Source organism: Globicephala melas, chromosome X, assembly GCF_963455315.2.
Source record: "Globicephala melas chromosome X, mGloMel1.2, whole genome shotgun sequence".
Taxonomy (NCBI): domain Eukaryota; kingdom Metazoa; phylum Chordata; class Mammalia; order Artiodactyla; family Delphinidae; genus Globicephala; species Globicephala melas.
Genome location: NC_083335.1, coordinates 37,537,938 through 37,556,223, shown reverse-complemented (window position 1 = coordinate 37,556,223; position 18,286 = coordinate 37,537,938). Strand labels below are relative to the sequence as shown.

The 18,286-nt window shown below is 35.0% G+C and overlaps 1 protein-coding gene across 1 annotated transcript in view; it reads left to right on the top strand.

Annotated features, from left to right (window-relative positions):
- TBC1D8B (TBC1 domain family member 8B) overlaps positions 1-18,004 on the top strand; it is a 34,449-nt gene extending 16,445 nt beyond the window's left edge. The window contains exons 5-14 of the mRNA XM_060292891.2: positions 562-847; positions 1,800-1,929; positions 2,468-2,566; positions 6,376-6,444; positions 6,623-6,863; positions 7,644-7,709; positions 9,601-9,684; positions 11,160-11,216; positions 12,573-12,670; positions 14,496-18,004. Of these exons, the coding sequence (XP_060148874.1) occupies positions 562-847; positions 1,800-1,929; positions 2,468-2,566; positions 6,376-6,444; positions 6,623-6,863; positions 7,644-7,709; positions 9,601-9,684; positions 11,160-11,216; positions 12,573-12,670; positions 14,496-14,891 (1,526 nt within the window). The 3' untranslated portion in view covers positions 14,892-18,004. The remainder of the gene's footprint in view (positions 1-561; positions 848-1,799; positions 1,930-2,467; positions 2,567-6,375; positions 6,445-6,622; positions 6,864-7,643; positions 7,710-9,600; positions 9,685-11,159; positions 11,217-12,572; positions 12,671-14,495) is intronic.
- Positions 18,005-18,286: the final 282 nt, after the last annotated feature.

The window sequence follows — 18,286 nt, the reverse complement described above, 5'->3', positions numbered from 1 at the left end:
AAATCTCCACATTTTTATGAATTGTATAGATATATTCAAGCTTTGAAAGAAGGATCAAGTTCTTAGTTTGTTACTTATATAATATTTTCTTCAGTCATCAAATATTTGTAGATCCATGATCCCCTACCTTAAAACCATAGGTGGTCTCCTTTGTACCCTCATAAGCCTTCGGTGTCATGGCTAGGTCGTTGACTGCATTGTCTTGTGTTATAATTATTTGTCTATTTATTGCAAGTTCTATTAGAGATTAAACGCTTTGAAGATGAGACCATTTAATTAATTGATGTATCTCTTATAGTACCTATTACAGGTTTCTGCACATAATAAAGATTCCATAAATAACTGTTCCAATGAATATGAATTGAGTTTCTCAAGTGCTTCTTGATGCATGATACTGCTAGCAGATAAAGAGATGCATGAAATATAGAAAAGGCACTGAAGAAGTTCATAATTTAAGGAAGAGAAATGAGATATATCAGCCTACTAATAGAAGTGGGAAGGTATTGGAAACAAGTCCTTTTGAAAGGTGTTCATTTTAAAATTTCTTTTTATGTTCTCCAGGTGCCTTGGTGGATCAGGCAGTCTTTGAAGAACTTATCAGAGATCACCTTCCCCAGCTGACTGAACATATGACTGATATGACATTCTTTTCCTCAGTTTCTCTCTCATGGTTCCTCACACTTTTTATTAGTGTGCTACCTATTGAAAGTGCAGTGAATGTGGTGGACTGTTTCTTCTATGATGGAATAAAGGCCATTTTACAACTGGGATTGGCAATACTTGACTATAATTTAGACAAACTTCTGGCATGTAAAGATGATGCTGAAGCTGTGACAGCTTTAAACAGGTACTGTGAGAATCATAACATTTAAATCTGGAGAGCCCCTTAGAGCTTATGTTGTTCAAACCCCTTATTTTATAGATGAGGAAACTGAGCCCTAGAAACTTTAAATAATTTGCCCAAAGTCACAAAGCTGGTTGAATGAAAACGCTAGGCCTAAAGTCCACTCCTCTGTTTCTAAATAGAATATAACAAAAGTAAGTCAGTCACTTTGAAGTAAACCACTAGGTTATATATACATTTACACTAACATCTAATATGGTTGATTCGGTATGCTGGGAACTTTCATAGTCCCAGTTCGAGCTATAAAGTGTGTAAGAGTAATTTGAGGTGGGGGAGGTGGTTGATAATATTAAATGTCCAGTGGGGGGAAATTGTTCTGGTTTTCAAGTGGTTTCAATCAGGTAAGCTGAGCTTTATTTTCCTGGTGCCTTTTCTGTGAATTCTATTTTGTACTGAAACACATGTGTGGGATATGTGTGTGTGTGTTTGTGTATGCACAGTATATGTTAAATGAATGAATATATGAATATTTGGGTAACTTGTAATGGTGCATCAAATCCCATTTATTTATAAAGAATAAAGTATAAACACCTCACTCTGGTATTTAGAACTCTCAATGTTAAGGCCTCAATGTATCTTTCTTAAATTATTTCTCCTCACGTGCCTCTACATACCGTATATTCCACCCTTACTGGGCCATGTGGTATTTTCTGAGAAAACTCTGAGCCTATCTGCTTCCCCATGCTCTCCTCCCCACCTCTGAAGTCATTTCATCACCATCCCATTTCCCACTCCCATGTCCTCCTAATTCCCAACCATCTTCAAATTCTCCTCCCTCATAAGACTGTCTCTTGTCCTCTCGGTAGAAATTAATCTCGAACTAGGGAGAAATTAGCTGTCATTTTCTCTGTATTTTACTTCTACTGATTCTTGTATTACTGTCACTTTTGGATAGGTTCTTTGACAATGTCACTAATAAGGATAGCCCGTTGCCTTCAAGTGTGCAGCAGGGTTCAAATGTAAGTGATGAAAAAAGCAGTCATATTAGAGTGGATATTACAGATTTGATTAGAGAGTCAAATGAGGTAAGTTTTTCTTATGCCATAAATATAATTACATAGCATATTTAAAATGATAGATACTATAGTTATATCTCTAGTGGTATATTAAGAGTAAGATAATAATACATGTAAAGATGCAGTAATGTAAAATCTGATTTCACTTTAAAAATGAGTTCTATGAACTGTTCCTACGTTATATAGCTTCCTCTGCTTCAGTTTGCTTTTCATTAAATGAAACTATTCACATAGTTTTACAAATAATGACCACTTTTAAATATCTATCACTGCATAAAAAGGTGAAAAATATTCTCTTCTTAGAGACTAAGAATTTTACCAGTGTTCTTGTACTTAGTCTAGACCCATAGTAGATGGAATCCTCTCCTGTGAATATACAGAAAAACTGAAACGTAGGAGGTGAAAATTTGCATAATCACTGAAGAAGTTGGGAAAATAGCTAGGAATAGAACCAAGGCCTCTGAGAATTGAATCTGATGAAATTCAATTGTAAGAAAAGTGGATATTTATTATGAATGAGTATCCACTGAAATCATATTTTTTGCAGAAATATGGGAGTATTCGCTGTGAAGATATATACAGCATGCGCTGTCGAAATAGGTTGTATGTGATACAGACCCTAGAGGAAACAACAAAGCAGAATGTGGTGAGTATCCACCCAATGGGGGAAAACCAATTGGAGTAACATTTTTTTCCTGAACTTCATTTAAAAATTATCATTTCATGTTAAGAAAATAAAATAACTATACATTTGAGCTAGATTCTTGCCACAGCTTAGCTTACTGTAAATTTTTTGAGAGGAAATAAGTGATTTTCTTCTGGTTGAAGCATTGGTTTTCCAACATGTTTTGTGTTATGTGACCTTTACTATTGAATGCTATGATGTAGGCATTTAAGCATAACATATTTGTGATGTGCTTCATCAATAAGAACAGCTGACCTACATAGTACTCTAGGCTGCTAATATGTATTATTATCCTTGGATACCCAAGATAAAGTGAAAAAGGAATAAACAGTGTGTTTTAAGTACTCCTTTTTAGTATTTGGATGACTGCATTAGAAGCTGTTAATATTGGTTGCTTCTGGTGAGTGGAATTAATAGATTTCTGGTTGGAAGAGAGAGTGTTTTACTTTGCTGTATGAATCCTTCTGTGCTGTTTGAGCTTTTATCATGATCATGTATTGTTTTTGTAAACCTACTTGCTTAAAGGTTAAGTCCTCAGAGGTACAAATCTGGGAAAATTAACATTTCTGAATACATGCTCATTGTGAATAATTCAAACATTATAGAAATGTAAAAAAGTAGAAGTTTCCTACCCCAGGAGTAACTAACATTAAAATGATTTGGCATGTATCCTTCCAGATCTTTTTTCTAAATATCTATAGACATAAATGTGTATGTGGTGGGGGGGAGGGGGACAATATAGCTTTTCAAATGAGATCATACCAGTTACTTTGTTCTGCAACTTTTTTCACTCAGAGCTATATCATGGTCATTGCATATTATTGCATACCTCGCTTCTCTTAATGCACTGAATAGTAGGTCTCCATTTAGTAGGTCTCCCTCTCTCTTTCATTTTAATGTTTTTTCGCTTTTGCAAGTAATACCTTATATAAACAGCATGGGTTTGAACTGCACAGGTTCACCTACATGAGGATTGTTTTCAATAAACATGTACTACAGTACTACAAGATCCATGGTTGGTTGAATCTGTAGATGTGGAACCATGGATATGAAGGGCCAACTGTAAAGTATATGCAGATTTTTGACTGTGTGGAAGGTCAGCACCCTTAACCCCCGAGTTGTTCAAGGGTCAACTGTATATCTAATCTTACACATTTGTAAGAGTATTTAAACATTGACAGGTCCTGCTAAATTATCCTCTAAAAGATTTGTATCAAATTATAATCCCACCAACAGTGTGTAAGAATGCCTTTTTCCCCACACTCCCACTAGCGTCACATTTTAAAAATATTAGTGGTATTAATTCTTTGTCAATTATATTTGTGGCTAACATTTCCCCCAATCTTGTTGTTTCTTTAATTTTTATGATGTATTATGATGTATTTCAGAGTATATAACTTTCAAAATTTTATGTAGTCAAATCTCTTCTTTTTTTACATATTGTGTGTGTTTCATGTCAAACTTAGCAAGGCCTTCCCCATATAAAATTATATAATTTATAAACATACTTTCTCATATTGGCTTATAGTACTGGTATTGCTTTGTTTTTTTAAAAATTAATTTATTTACTTATTTTTGGCTGTGTTGGGTGTTTGTTGCTGCGCGCGGGCTTTCTCTAGTTGCTTCGAGCAGGGGCTACTCTTCGTTGCAGTGCGTGGGCTTCTCACTGCGGTGGCTTCTCTTGTTGTGGAGCACGGGCTCTAGGCACACAGGCTTCAGTAGTTGTGGCTTGCGGGCTTTAGGGCGCAGGCTCAGTAGTTGTGGCGCATGGGCTTAGTTGCTCTGCGGCATGTGGGATCTTCCCAGACCGGGGCTTGAACCTGTGTCCCCCGCATTGGCAGGCAGATTCCTAACCACTGTGCCACCAGGGAAGCCCTGTTTTTTTTTTTAACATTTAGATCTTGAATACACGTAAAGTATATATTTTGTTTATAGTGTGATATAGGACTCTAATGGTATTTTTTTCCAACTGAAATAGCCCATTATTTGAATACCATTTATTGAATCCTCCATTGTTACTGTACTCTACTCTGCCTTTTTCATATGCTAATATGGGTTTATTTCTGTAGTTTCTTTTTTTTCTGTAACTGTTTCTTTTTTTTTTTAATTTATTTTATTTATTTATTTATTTTTGGCTGCGTTGGCTCTTTGTTGTTGCATGCGGGCTTTCTCTAGTTTCGGTGAGTGGGGGCTACTCTTCCTTGTGGTGGGTGGGCTTCTCATTGCGGTGGCTTCTCTTGTTGCGGAGCACAGGCTCTAGGCACGTGGGCTTCAGTAGTTGTGTCACGCAGGCTCAGTAGTTGTGGCGCACGGGCTTAGTTGCTCTGTGGCATGTGGGATCTTCCCAGACCAGGGCTCAAACCCATGTCCCCTGCCTTAGCAGGTGGATTCTTAACCACTGCGCCACCAGGGAAGCCCCACACTGTTTTAATTATTGTGGCTTTATAGTCCATTTTGAAATCTGGTAAGGCTTTTAATATTCCTTTTTAATATCCATTTTAATGATGTCTTTTTAAATGTCCTTTAGTAAGCATTTATTGTTTTCATCATATAGATCTTACACATTTCTTGTTGGGTTTGTCTACTCCTATATATTTTATGGTTTTGTTACTAATATGAATGAGATCTTTTTTCTTTACATTTTCTAATTTGTTTATTATAGTATATGTAAAAGCCATTGATTTGCACATGTTGCTTTTTTAAGTGGCTGTGTTACTGACTCTCATTAATTCTAATTTTTTTCAGTTGAATTTCTGAATAGACAAGCATATCATTTCTAGTCTTAGAGTTTTGGCGCTTCCTAATATATATACCTGTTTTCAGTTTTTTGATGTTATTGTAGTGGGTAGGACCTTCAGAGAAGTATTAAATAATAGCAGTGGAAGTAGCCTTCCTTGTCTCATTCTGGAATTTAATAGAAGTGCCTCTGGTATTTTATTATTAAGTATGATATTTGCTGTTGATTTTTGAAGGATGCCTTTTAGCAAATTAAGGAGTTTCATTCAGTTTCTAGGTTAAGGGATTTGGGACATTTAAAAAAAAATCTATATTGAATGTTAACTTTGATCAAATAACTTTTCCATATCTTGAGGTTATATTTATTAATGTAGTAAAGTACATTAAAGAATTCCTAATATTAGACTTCTGTTGGATTCTTGAAATGAGTCCTATTTGTTCGTGTTGTATTATTCTTTTAATATTCTGCTTTGATAATTTTCCTAAATAGTTTAGCTTGGTTCTTTATATCTGTGTTAAAGTGACATTGGCTTACAGTGTGTGTGTGCTAACTTTAGTTTTCATATTAGAATTGTGCTCACGTCATAGAATGGATTTTGGAACAAATCATATTTTTCTATGCTCTGGGATAGATTACGTTTTTTGGCACAGAGAGGGAATGTACATCTCCCAGTGACTTTGAAGTGTTTAATGACAACCCCATATGGTGACTTGACAGATTGCTTATATAGCAAGACAGGAATATATGGAAAAAAACTATAGAATATTGTTGCTTATATTTATAGACATTAAGTGGCTGTCCTTTGGCAGTTATCTCTGGATATGAAGAGATGAAGGTCAAATTACATATCAGAATAGAATTGAGCTATAGTCTCTGTACAACTTTTTAAAAGGGAAAATATGTACATTTACTTTGTTATTCCTTTAAAAAGTTAAAAAAATATATTTTATTCTGGCAGAGGGAGATTTCTAAATTGATTCAAAGAGAATATGCTGAAGTGTTAAATTCTAAATTGCTTTTAATCCTTTTAAAGTTGCGTGTCGTATCACAAGATGTGAAATTGAGCCTTCATGAATTGGATGAACTTTATGTCATCTTTAAGGTACTGTTTTCCTTCTTTAAATGAAAAATAATATTCTTAGCAGAATTTTACCACAACTGTTCAACTATTTTATCTTTAATTACTTTAGTAGACATGTTTAAAAGAAAAAAATCTTATAAAGTTACTTTTTCTGATATAATGACTTTGCGCTTTTTTTTTTCCCCCATTTCTTAAATAGAGAGAGTTGTTTTTTTCTTACTATTGGTGTTTGAGTTCTCCAGTATTGAAGCACCATGATCCTAGTCTGCCATATTTGGAACAGTATCAGATTGACTGCCAGCAGTTCAGAGTGTTGTATCACTTGTTGAGTCCCTGGGCTCATTCTGCAAACAGAGACTCACTAGCTTTATGGACATTCAGATTGTTGGATGAAAACTCCGACTGCCTTATAAACTTCAAAGAATTCTCCTCTGCAATTGGTAGGATGATGTCCAATAATCTTCTTTTTTAAAGCAAAAAAATAAAGGTACCCCTAGAAATACTTAGTACTGCCTATCATTGCCAATTTAGTCAGATTTTATCAGCCTGATATCAGATTTTTTTATCAGATTTACATTGTCTCCAACTTTAGCAATAACTGGACCATTTTCTTTGTTTTTTGCTAAGTCTAAATATATTCATCTCATTTTGCCCCAACCCTCCCAGAAAAACAAGCTGTTAGATGTGGATGATTTAATGAAGGAAGAGAATGTCCTGATTTTCCCACCTTCAGGCACATGGATTCTTCAGGAGGACGTTCTCCCTCAATAAAAATCCAACCACATAGCCTAGAAAAGTGGTAGAGAAATATTCAATGAACATTTTGTGCCTGTAGATAGTCCACTGGTTATATCATTCCTTTGCTTTTCCAGACAACCTAGCATGCTTTCTTATCAGGGATTACCCCTTGAAGAGGAGTTCTCTCCTCAGATGAAGCATAAGGCCTCATTCAAAAGAAAAAGTAAATTTTAGATTGGGATTGGGGGAAAGAGTTCAGCAGAAGAGCATTTTATTTATCCCTCTGATAAAGGGTATTTTGCTTATATACTTCAAGGAGAGAATCTGGCCTACTGGGTAGTTGTTTAACAGTTAGTTTAAGTAACAGAAGGTTTCTGAATCCTAATTCCTGGCTAGTATCTGTGTCTTAATTAATCTGTGTTGCTGGAATTGATTGAATGTTCTTTGGCTGTGATTATTTGCAATTTAATTTTATTGAACAGACATAATGTACAATGGAAGTTTTACTGAGAAGCTTAAGGTGCTTTTTAAGCTGCATATTCCTCCAGGTAAGAATTTAACAGTTGTTAGTGATATATAGGAGTTGACTCCATTTTAACAAGTATAATTACAGATATCATTCCATTTTAACAAATAACGTAATTTTCCATATGATATAAGGTCATTGCTTCATTGTGGCCCATGGATCATATTAGCAATATTTTTGCTGATATATAGTTACACTGACATCTATGGAAGAGTTTCTGTGCAACAGATGGGTTCACAAGTTTCCTTCCTGTTAGTGTTCAATCAATTTAATGATAAGTAGTTTGTGTGTAGGAACTATCTATCATTTGAATATTGTCATAATGTTGAATTTTTATTGTTGTTGTTGTTATTAGAGAGTTGAATTTAACTTTAGACAAACTGCTAAACTTGTGAAATACTACAAATTATTCAGAAAAATGAGACCAGGCAACAGGGATATTAAACATTTGGAAAAGGAAGCAAAATAGGGCTTCCCTGGTGGCACAGTGGTTAAGAATCCTCCCGCCAATGCAGGGGACACGGGTTTGAGCCCTGGTCCAGGAAGATCCCACATGCCGCGGAGCAACTAAGCCCATGTGCCACAACTACTGAGCCTGCGTTCTAGAGCCCATGAGCCACAACTACTGAGCCCGCGTGCCACAGCTACTGACCCTGTGCTCTAGAGCCCGTGCTCTGCAACAAGAGAAGCCACCGCAATGAGAAGCCCACACACCGCAACGAAGAGTAGCCCCTGCTCACCACAACTAGAGAAAGCCCGTGCACAGCAACGAAGACCCAATGCAGCTAAAAATAAATATTTTTTTTTAAAAAAAGGAAGCAAAATAAAAGCTACCATTTATTGAGCACTTGCTCTGTCGAGGTGTTTGCTTTACGTGCAGTCTTTTATTTAGTTCTCATGATATCCTTGAAAGGTGGTATTATCCTTCCAATTTTGATGATACGGAAACTAAGGGAAAGATTAAATTTGCTGAAGATCACATAGCTAATAAATTGGTTAGCTGAGATTCAAACTGAAGTCTGACTCCAAAGCACAGGTTTCTTTCTATTCTACCATACTGCCTTAATGTTACCACATCATTCCACTTTACTTAAGTATTTCCCTCTGACCTTAAGAGGCAGCCTTTTCCAGGCCTGATCCATAGTTGGGAAACCAGTCTTAGACTTTAAAGGAACATTGCAAAAGTACCTTTTAGCTTAGATAGGGTGATTCACACACACACACACAAAAGTACCTCATAATTTGTCTAAAGCTACACCTAAGATCTTTTAGAGCCTTCCCAGGATAGCTGGGAACCATTCTTTACCAGACCAGAAATCTAAAAGCCATCTTTAACCCTTCACAAACTCAAGTCACAATCACAGCATTTAAAACAAAAGACAAACCAAATAATAACTATGAAGGACTTTACATTGTCAAGTCAAATTAGAATGTCTAATATTGCCATGGAATGAGTACGCTTTCAATAGAAGGATCAAAAATAGAAAAAACACTGTGTATCTGTTAGAGCACTCAACTTCGTGTTTTCCTTCTTATTAAAGACGTTTTTAAATGACTGAGGTCACGTTTTCAGAGATTCCCAAGTGCCAGATTTTTTAAACATTTTTTAAAACTTTTTATTTTATATTGGAGTATATCCAATTAACCCATATTTTTAAATTTCAACTTGTAGTGGCTCTTGGAAAACTATTAAAAAGCAAGAAATTTGGAAAAATAATAGAACTCAAAGTGATCAAGTACTTCTTGTTATTTGCTATACGGTAGAGTAATACTACTTCCACATTTCTTCACGTATGTCTTTTTTTGACAGGGACCCTTTGTTTGATTCTCTGCCCCCAGATTTAATTGATCTATTATAGGACTCGTTTCTGTCCCTCATTGTTATAAATGTGATTTGGGTTATCTGTTTTCAGCTTATACTGAAGTGAAGTATAAGGACCCTTCAAAGGGAGATGAACTTTCCAAGGAAGAATTACTTTATTTCAGTCAGCTCCATGGTAAATATCTGTTTTAAATTTATCTGTTTTGGGACTTCCCTGGTGGTCCAGTGGGTGAGACTCCCTGCTTCCAATGCAGGGGACCCAGGTTCAATCCCTGGTCAGGGAACTAGATCCCGCATGCATGCTGCAACTAAGAGTCTGCATGCCACAACTAGGAGGTCCGCATGCTGCAACTAAGAAGTCTACATGCCACAACTAAGAGCCTGCATGCTGCAACTAAGAGCTGGCGCAGCCTAAATAAATAAATAAATTTATCTGTTTTGATTATTAGTCACCCAGAGGTCTTTCTGGCTTAAACATTCTTTACCCAGCTACCACTAGTAAAATTTGGGTTAATTATACCTTATACTTCTTTTGTGCTACCATAACACTTAGTACAGTCCTAAATGCATGGTAAGTACTCTATAAATATTTGACTGATTAACTAAACTACATTTTGGGTTTTGATTTATGGAATTTCTTATTTACTGGAGAATTAGAAAGAAAATGCATTTTGTTTCTACTTCTGTAGCAGAAATTTCTAAAAGGTATCCAACCATTTTTTATGCCTTGTTAAAATGCGATGAAGACAATAGAATCTTTGATGATTGAAGGTCATAGCTATTATTCAAACAGTGAATACTTATCATAAATCACTGTAGGTGTAGGAGACCGGGATGAGTCTGTCTCCAAGACATAATTTGGAAGGGTTATGAGCTAATTTTTGTGTCTTTTGCTTCTTTTTCATAAATATGAATGTCTTAAAGAGGGATAAGTTCTTATTAATGTATGTTTATGTTACTGTATGTTAGTGTCTGAAGTGACCTTACAAATCATCTAGTCAAGTCCCTTAATTATATAGAGGGCACTGAGGCCAAGAAAGGAGAAATGACTCGTGTAAGAGTTTTCAATGGGGTTTTACCACAATCAGGACTAGTAGCTCAGTCTTTTGACTTCCGGTGTGTGTGTGTTTTTTCCCTAATAAAAGAAGTAATACAATTTAATTCGAAGAAAATCACAAGGAAGAAAATACCACATACCACCCAGAAATAAATACTTAATATTTGGTATACTTCCTTCTAAGATTTTTGTTTGTTTGTTTTTTGCGGTACGCGGGCCTCTCACTGTTGTGGCCTCTCCCGTTGCGGAGCGCAGGCTCAGCGGCCATGGCTCACGGGCCCAGCCGCTCCGTGGCATGTGGGATCTTCCCGGCCCGGGGCACGAACCCATGTCCTCTGCATCAGCAGGTGGACTCCCAAGCACTGCGCCACCAGGGAAGCCCTGAGATTTTTTATATGGATTTTTCCCCAGTGTTCTTTTAAAGTTCTTGAATACTTTGCCATCTAATGATAGGAGGTTAGGTTAGCTATAATTGGTTTGATGAATTGAAGAACATAAAGTGTGCTTATAAGTCTTTATATAAAATATTATTTTACTTTCAAAAGGTATTTGTTAAATATTTTACAAAATGCAATTGTCCTCTTTTCCTCTAGTTTCCAAGCCTGCAAAGGAGAAGGAAGCAGAGTCAGCAAAAAACAGCCCTGAAAAAGGTATATGATCTAGGAGTATCATTTAGTTTAAATTATTGTTTTTGTAAATAGGGTTAACTACACAAAGGGGAAACGTGGATTCCTTTTAAAGTCTATTGATTGATTTGTCCTGAGAGCTTTTTCAGTTCCTTTGTTTTAGTTTAACAATTTCTTCTTCTTCTCTTGATACTTAAGTCTCAGAAGTTATAGAAAATACAACTGTAAATGACCTGTATTTATTTAATTTTATTATTTGAAAATATTAATTTTAATTACATAAGTAATAGATAATCCTTATAAAAGGAATTTAAATGGTACAGAAATCCTCATACCCTCACCCAACCCCACCCTGAAGTAAATGTGAAAACATTTTGGTCTGTATTCTTTCCAGACCTGTTTCAATGTATAAACAAATATAGACATCTCTCTTTTAAAAAAGAAACATTTCATAAATATTGTTGTACAATTTGCTTTTTTGATTTTGTAGTATATCATGGACATCTTTTCATGTCAGTACATTTGGATCTATCTTATTCCTTTTAATGGGTGCAGAGTATTCCACTGTTTGGTTGTACCATCATTTATTTCAGTAACTAGCTCAATATTGATGAACATTTAGGTTGTTTCCAATTAATTATATTGCAAACTATTCTCCAACAAACATTTTTATACTTACATTTTATAATACTTTTGCACATATTTCTTTAGGATAGGATAAATTCATAGAGGTATGAGAATGCTGGATAACAAAGAATATGTACATTTAATATTTTGATAGAGGTTGTCAAATTGTTCTCCAAAGGTCCATCATTCTTTTTATGTTTTTGAGTAACATTTAGTTAAAAAATAATTGCTGAAGATCTGCTTAAATATGATAACTTTGCCAGGTTGTTCAGTATATCCTAGTTTTCTAAGAGATCTAAATAATTATTAATAAAGTCCCATTAATATCATTGTGATTAAACTCTTCAAAGGAATGAATGAATAAGTACTGTTTTGAATTTTTGAAAAAGAGTCACCATAGTATGCTATGGTAACTGCATGCTAAGAACATCATATAGAAGCTATTTTAAACTTAGTGGTATGCATGAGAACATCTACATGAAATTTACATCATGTACTGTTTAATCTAAAAGGCATCCTTCTTCCTCTAGTCCCCAACCTTTCCAAAGTAAAAGTTTTAGTTTAACGGAAGTGGAGAATGTATTTTGAGAGCCAGTGAGTGAAATAAAAAGTATAGTCAGATCAATTTCTGGAGTAAAAAATGTGGAATCTTATATCTCAATGAAATATCTTTCAATCAAAATTGTTCTTTTGGGGATTTGGGAAAATATAATGGGCTGTTCATTATGAAATGGTTTTATTCCCCTCATTGAGGAAAAGAAAAAGTTGACATTCAAGCATATCTAAGTCAATGGCAAGAGGAGCTTTTGAAAAAAGAAGAAAACATTAAGGATTTACCAAGAATGAATCAGGTATAGTATTTTCAAAGAAAAATTCTGGTTTACTTGTGTGTTTTTGTATAAATGAATGTGGGTGTATCCAAATCTAAAATAGCTAACATGCTATTACAAAAATAAATAATCTATGCATCATCTCTGTAAGTTTCAAATGAGTATAGAAGAGTGGGAGTAAATTTTTAAATGATTTTCTGCTGTAAACATTTAAATGCGTCTAGAGTTTCATCACAGTCCTCTGCTGTGACATTTGTACCTATAGAAAAGATGTGTGTATAACATATATTTCAGTGTTTTTTATTTCCTGCTTTATTAGAAATGTTCACTTATTCAGTAAACATTTCTTAGTGCCTACTAGATGACATGCCCAATGCTAGGTAGTGGGAATAATAATTAAAATAGGTCACACCCTAGTTCCTAATCATCTTAAACCTGCTCAGACAGTATTAATGACTACTATTGACACAATTCTTTTTTTTTTTTTTTTTTTTTTTGCGATACGCGGGCCTCTCACTATTGTGGCCTCTCCCGTTGCTGTGCACAGGCTCCAGACGCGCAGGCTTCAGCGGCCATGGCTCATGGGCCCAGCCGCGCCACGGCCTGTGGGATCTTCCTGGACCGGGGCACGAACCCGTGTCCCCTGAATCAGCAGGCGGACTTTCAACCACTGCGCCACCAGGGAAGCCCTATTGACACAATTCTAAATCCATCTCTTTCTTACACACTATTCAGTCATTATATGTTCTTATATTTTTTTAATTAAAATCTGTTGGTATAGGGACTTCCCTGGCAGTCCAGTGGTTAAGACTCTGCGTTCCCAGTGCAGGGGGCACAGGTTTGATCCCTGATCGGGGAACTAAGATCCCGCATGCCACACGGCATGGCCAAAAAATAAATTTAAAAAAATTGTTAAATCTTTTGGTATAGATACTGAGGATTCCCAGAACTTTACCAAAATGAGAAATATGAAATAGCGTAGTTTTTCTCAGTGGACTAGGTAATTTGATAGTTAAATAAGTACTTTTTAAAATTAATCATGATATATTTATTCTAAATTTTTAATAAATAAACAGTATTACAGACTAAGAAAGAAAGAGAAAACTTAAAGTATGGTACAATACATTTTTATGAAGTTTATCTTTTTTATTTGCTTTTTATTTACATATAAACTTTTCTGGTAGCATGATTGACTTATAGGACTTTTGTGTTGGAATAGTTTCTTTTTTAATTGACAAACATCTTCTAGGAATGTCTATGGATTATCTAGAGGCAATTAGCAGACAATCCAGGTTATTTCTTTACTTGGGCCCCACCTTAGCTTTTAAAGAGAAACATGTCCAAATGGGCTCCTTAGAGCTACCTTGTACTACTAGATAGGTCCCAAAACATTCTTCCTTATATTTAAGTCATCCTAGTTGAGCTGCCTACTCTAGCCCTTTGGGGAGATCAAGGGGAACTCATTCTTAATCTGTTCATTAAGATTGGTTAATGAATGAATGATTTACATGTAAGGAAATATGGGACTTTGCCTAATTAAAAGTACCACCTAACATTGATGGAATGCTGGCAGATACTGTCCAAGAATTATTGTATATATAATATATGTATATAATTTACTGTTATTAGGCAACAGATGAGAAGTCTTAAGTGGAATTTTCTTTCATGGTTCATACCCATCTTTCTAGAATCAAGATTTATTTGTGGATTAATCATCAGTTCTTATAACTTCTGTGGTGAAGGTTATATGGTACAAATTCTAAATAGAAGACTATTCACTTCTAAGTTCTCCTGATATTTGCTAAGTCTAATATCAAATGTGATATTTCTAACTTGTGTCTTCTAGTCACAATTTATTCAGTTTTCAAAGACACTATATAACTTATTTCACGGGGACCCTGAAGAAGAGTCATTATATCAAGCCATTGCTGTTGTAACCAGCCTTTTGCTCAGGATGGAAGAAGTTGGAAGGAAACTCCATAACCCTGCGTCATCAACCAAAGGATTGTCTGGTGCAGTCTGTGCTTCTGGAGGACCCAGTGAGGGGCAAACAGAGAGCCACTTAGAGAAAGATCCCTCCTCTCTCAGGGAAGAACCTCAGTGGTCATTTGCATTTGAACAGATTCTCGCCTCTTTGTTGAATGAACCAGCATTGGTGAAGTTTTTTGAGAAACCCATAGATCTAAAAGCCAAACTAGAAAATGCAAAAACCTCTCAGTTAAGTTCTAGAACCAGGAAGTAAATCTTTTAACAGGAATTGCTTATTATAGACATTTACCAAGATTCTCATAGGCGTCAGCTTGATTTCTAGGAGTAGGGATCAGGGATTTTCTTGTTACCAATGTATTTGAAGGTTAAAAAGAAGATATTTGGAAGCACAATGATTCATTCCTTTGTGGTGGTGTCTAATTTTGATATTCTCTAATACAAATATACTTTTTATATTTCACAAGGTATGCAATATCAGGGGGAGTATGCTAAATGCTAAATTTTACCACCAGAGGGCACCACCATATCACTTTTAGCAAGGAAATTACTAGTTTGTGCTGCTATTTACATATGAATTACTGATGATTTTTGAAAATGTGGTGTTATGTTTGAGTGTTAGTGATGCTGACACATCATATTGATAAATCCTACTTTCCAAATTGCCTCAGTCCTATTAGAATGCTTTAGAAAAGCAGGCTCTTAGATCTGTAGCCTTAATTATCTAGAAGATTACCATATGGGAACCTCATTTTCACGTTATCTAACTGAAATAATATTAACTTTTTAAAGTTAATCTCATTCAGTCTTCTAATAATAAATGGCTTTTTAATGAATTCTATCTTCTCCCTACCTGAGCAGTTCAGAAGCTGCTGACACACTTGTAGCTCTGTTGCTGATAAAAATAAAGAACTCAAAACTCTGGGCCGATACAAGGAAAAATGATTTTGGATTTGGATTTGAGCTGGTTAAAGCCAGCCAATTCAGAAGGGTTAATAAACAGTACAATAAACTGTGTACAGGTCTCTCATTAGACTGAGAAATTACTTGAAATTCCGAGCACTGCTCTTTGTGGCATTTGTCTCAGAGTAGCTTGAGACTGCTTTGGTTCTAGTTTTAGATTTTGGATTTTCACCAGTCATATTTTAAGTTACATTAGATAGACTGAATTATTGTATTAGTCTGGCAAGTTCGTAAAGTATATAGGCATACCTCATTTTATTGTGCTTCACTTTATTGCGCTTCATAGATACTACATTTTTTTGGTTTTTGGGTTTTGGGTTTTTTTGGCTGCTGCAGCTTGCAGGATTTTAGTTGCCTGCAGGGATTGAACCCAGGCCCTCGGCAGTGAAAGCGCAGAGTCCTAACCACTGGGCTGCCAGGGAATTCCCACAGATACTACAGTTTTACTGAAAATGAAGGCTTGTGACAACCCTGCGTTGAGCAAGTCTATCAGTGCCATTTTTCCAACAACATTTGCTCACTTTGCATCTCTGTGTCACATTTTGGTAATTCTCGCAATATTTGGAACTTTTTCATTATTATTATGTTTGTCATGGTGATCTGTGATCAGTGGTCTTTTTTTTTTCCTTGTGGGTTTTTTTTTTATTCAAACAGAAAGTCACAAAAATTATAATCATCCTCATCAGTTCACTCAATCCCATGTAATTAATTTTTTTTTCATCTTGATCTTTTGCTAGCATTTTTATGAATTCATCAGTTTTCCACTAGAGTTCTGAAAATGCTTATTTATTCAGTTCAGCAGTATAGTCAGTTACCAGAAACCTGTACTTGTCAGTCTTTTCCATGAATTCCTTGAAGATGAAACCCTTTTATAGGAACATTTTTGCAAAAGCATCAGAGTGCACCCATTTACTGTCTGTAAATGACAAAAGAGTTAAATGATCAGTGATCTTTGATGTTACTAACAGGACTCACTGAAGGCCTAGGTGATGGTTAGCATTTTTTAGCAATAAAATGTTTAATTAAAGTATGTACATCATTATTTTAGACATAATGCTATTGCACACTTAATAGACTACACTATAGTGTAAACGTAAGTTTTGTACGCCCTGGGAAAACAAAAAATTCATGTGACTCGCTTTATTGCAATATTTGCTTTCATCGAAGTGATCTGGAACCAAACCTGCGACATCCAAGGTATGCCTGTACTTGTGCATAATGATTGTTAAGATAATGTATAGAATTTTGGCATCTATCTAAAAAGTTGTAATCTATTTGATTTAGATGTGTAATTTCTATATACTTTATGCTGCTTATATTTCAGTCATTACAATGAAAGTTCATTTAGAGATAATGGGCTTTGTTAGCACTTTAAAGAAAAAAAACACACCTATCCAATCTTCTGTGCTGTTTCTGATAAGAACAATTTATTAATCAGTTGATTTAGGAAATTGTGGGGAGAAGTCATCCACTGGAGCTTCTTTCTTCACAAAAGACTTTGGTTTTAAGCCTTTTGACTTTTCAGATTTGAAACAATGAAAGGGCAGATATCCTTTAGGACAACCCAAGAAGTCTCCCTTTCTGGAAAAGAATTAGTATAGTCAGCCTTTGGCAAGAATCCAATGTGAACAAAGCCTAACACAGATGGCTTCATCACCACAGGATATGTTATTTTCAGAGATATTCAAGAATTTTCAAGTTGACCCTTTGAAAATTTTGTAAATTGAGCTTGGCCAAACACTTACTAGTAGTGTCTTGAAAATTATTTTGTCAACTTTGTCTTCTCAAGGAAATTACCACTTAAAGAGATGGTTGGTAAATAAACATCTGTGCCTTTTCTCAGAAACTACTTGCCTGAAACATGTCCAAATTTTAGAGTTTAGTTAATAGTTTATATGTGAACTATCACACACCTGCTATTAAGCAATGATTGTTAAATTACACTACAGTAGCTCTATAAAGACACAAGGCTCTATGCTTATATACAAAGGCACTATTGCACATACTTTGTTGAACATTTTGTCAATTGTATTTACAAAAAAATACTTTCTTAAGAACATACGTTATTAATATTTGGTGATTTTTAAACCAGAATATTGAAGATTACTTAGTATTGTATTTTAGCCTAGATTAATTAAAATTGAATACCTAAAGATTTCTGAATTGCAGAAAGATTATAAATGCAAGTTAAAAAGACGAACATTTATTTTATGAGTCTGCAGGAGACATAAGCTGAACACATAGTTTTGTAGTTGCTACCTTGTTAAGCAAATGGGTTGTTCTTAATGTTTAAAATCTTATGTAGTTGTGTCACACTGAACTAGTGCATTATACCTTATGCATTAAATTGTTAAGGTGGCTTTACTGGTCTTTATAAAAAAAATGTTAAAAATCTGTTAAATAAATATGAAGAATGGCTTACTTAAAGATCTTACTATTATTTATTATGATGTACTTTTATAGATACTTAACTCAGTTATCACTTGAGGACTTCCCTCCTATATTAGTTAAGTTTCAGTTGCAGAGAACAGAATTAATTCTCATTAGTTTAGGCAGGAAAAGATTTATTACCAGATATTAAGCGGCTTACAGAATTATCAAGAGGACTGACTCTAAATTGAGCTTTCAAGAACAATTTCCAAAACTATACCACAGAACCAGGCCACCAAGGGAGTTGCTAATTCTTCT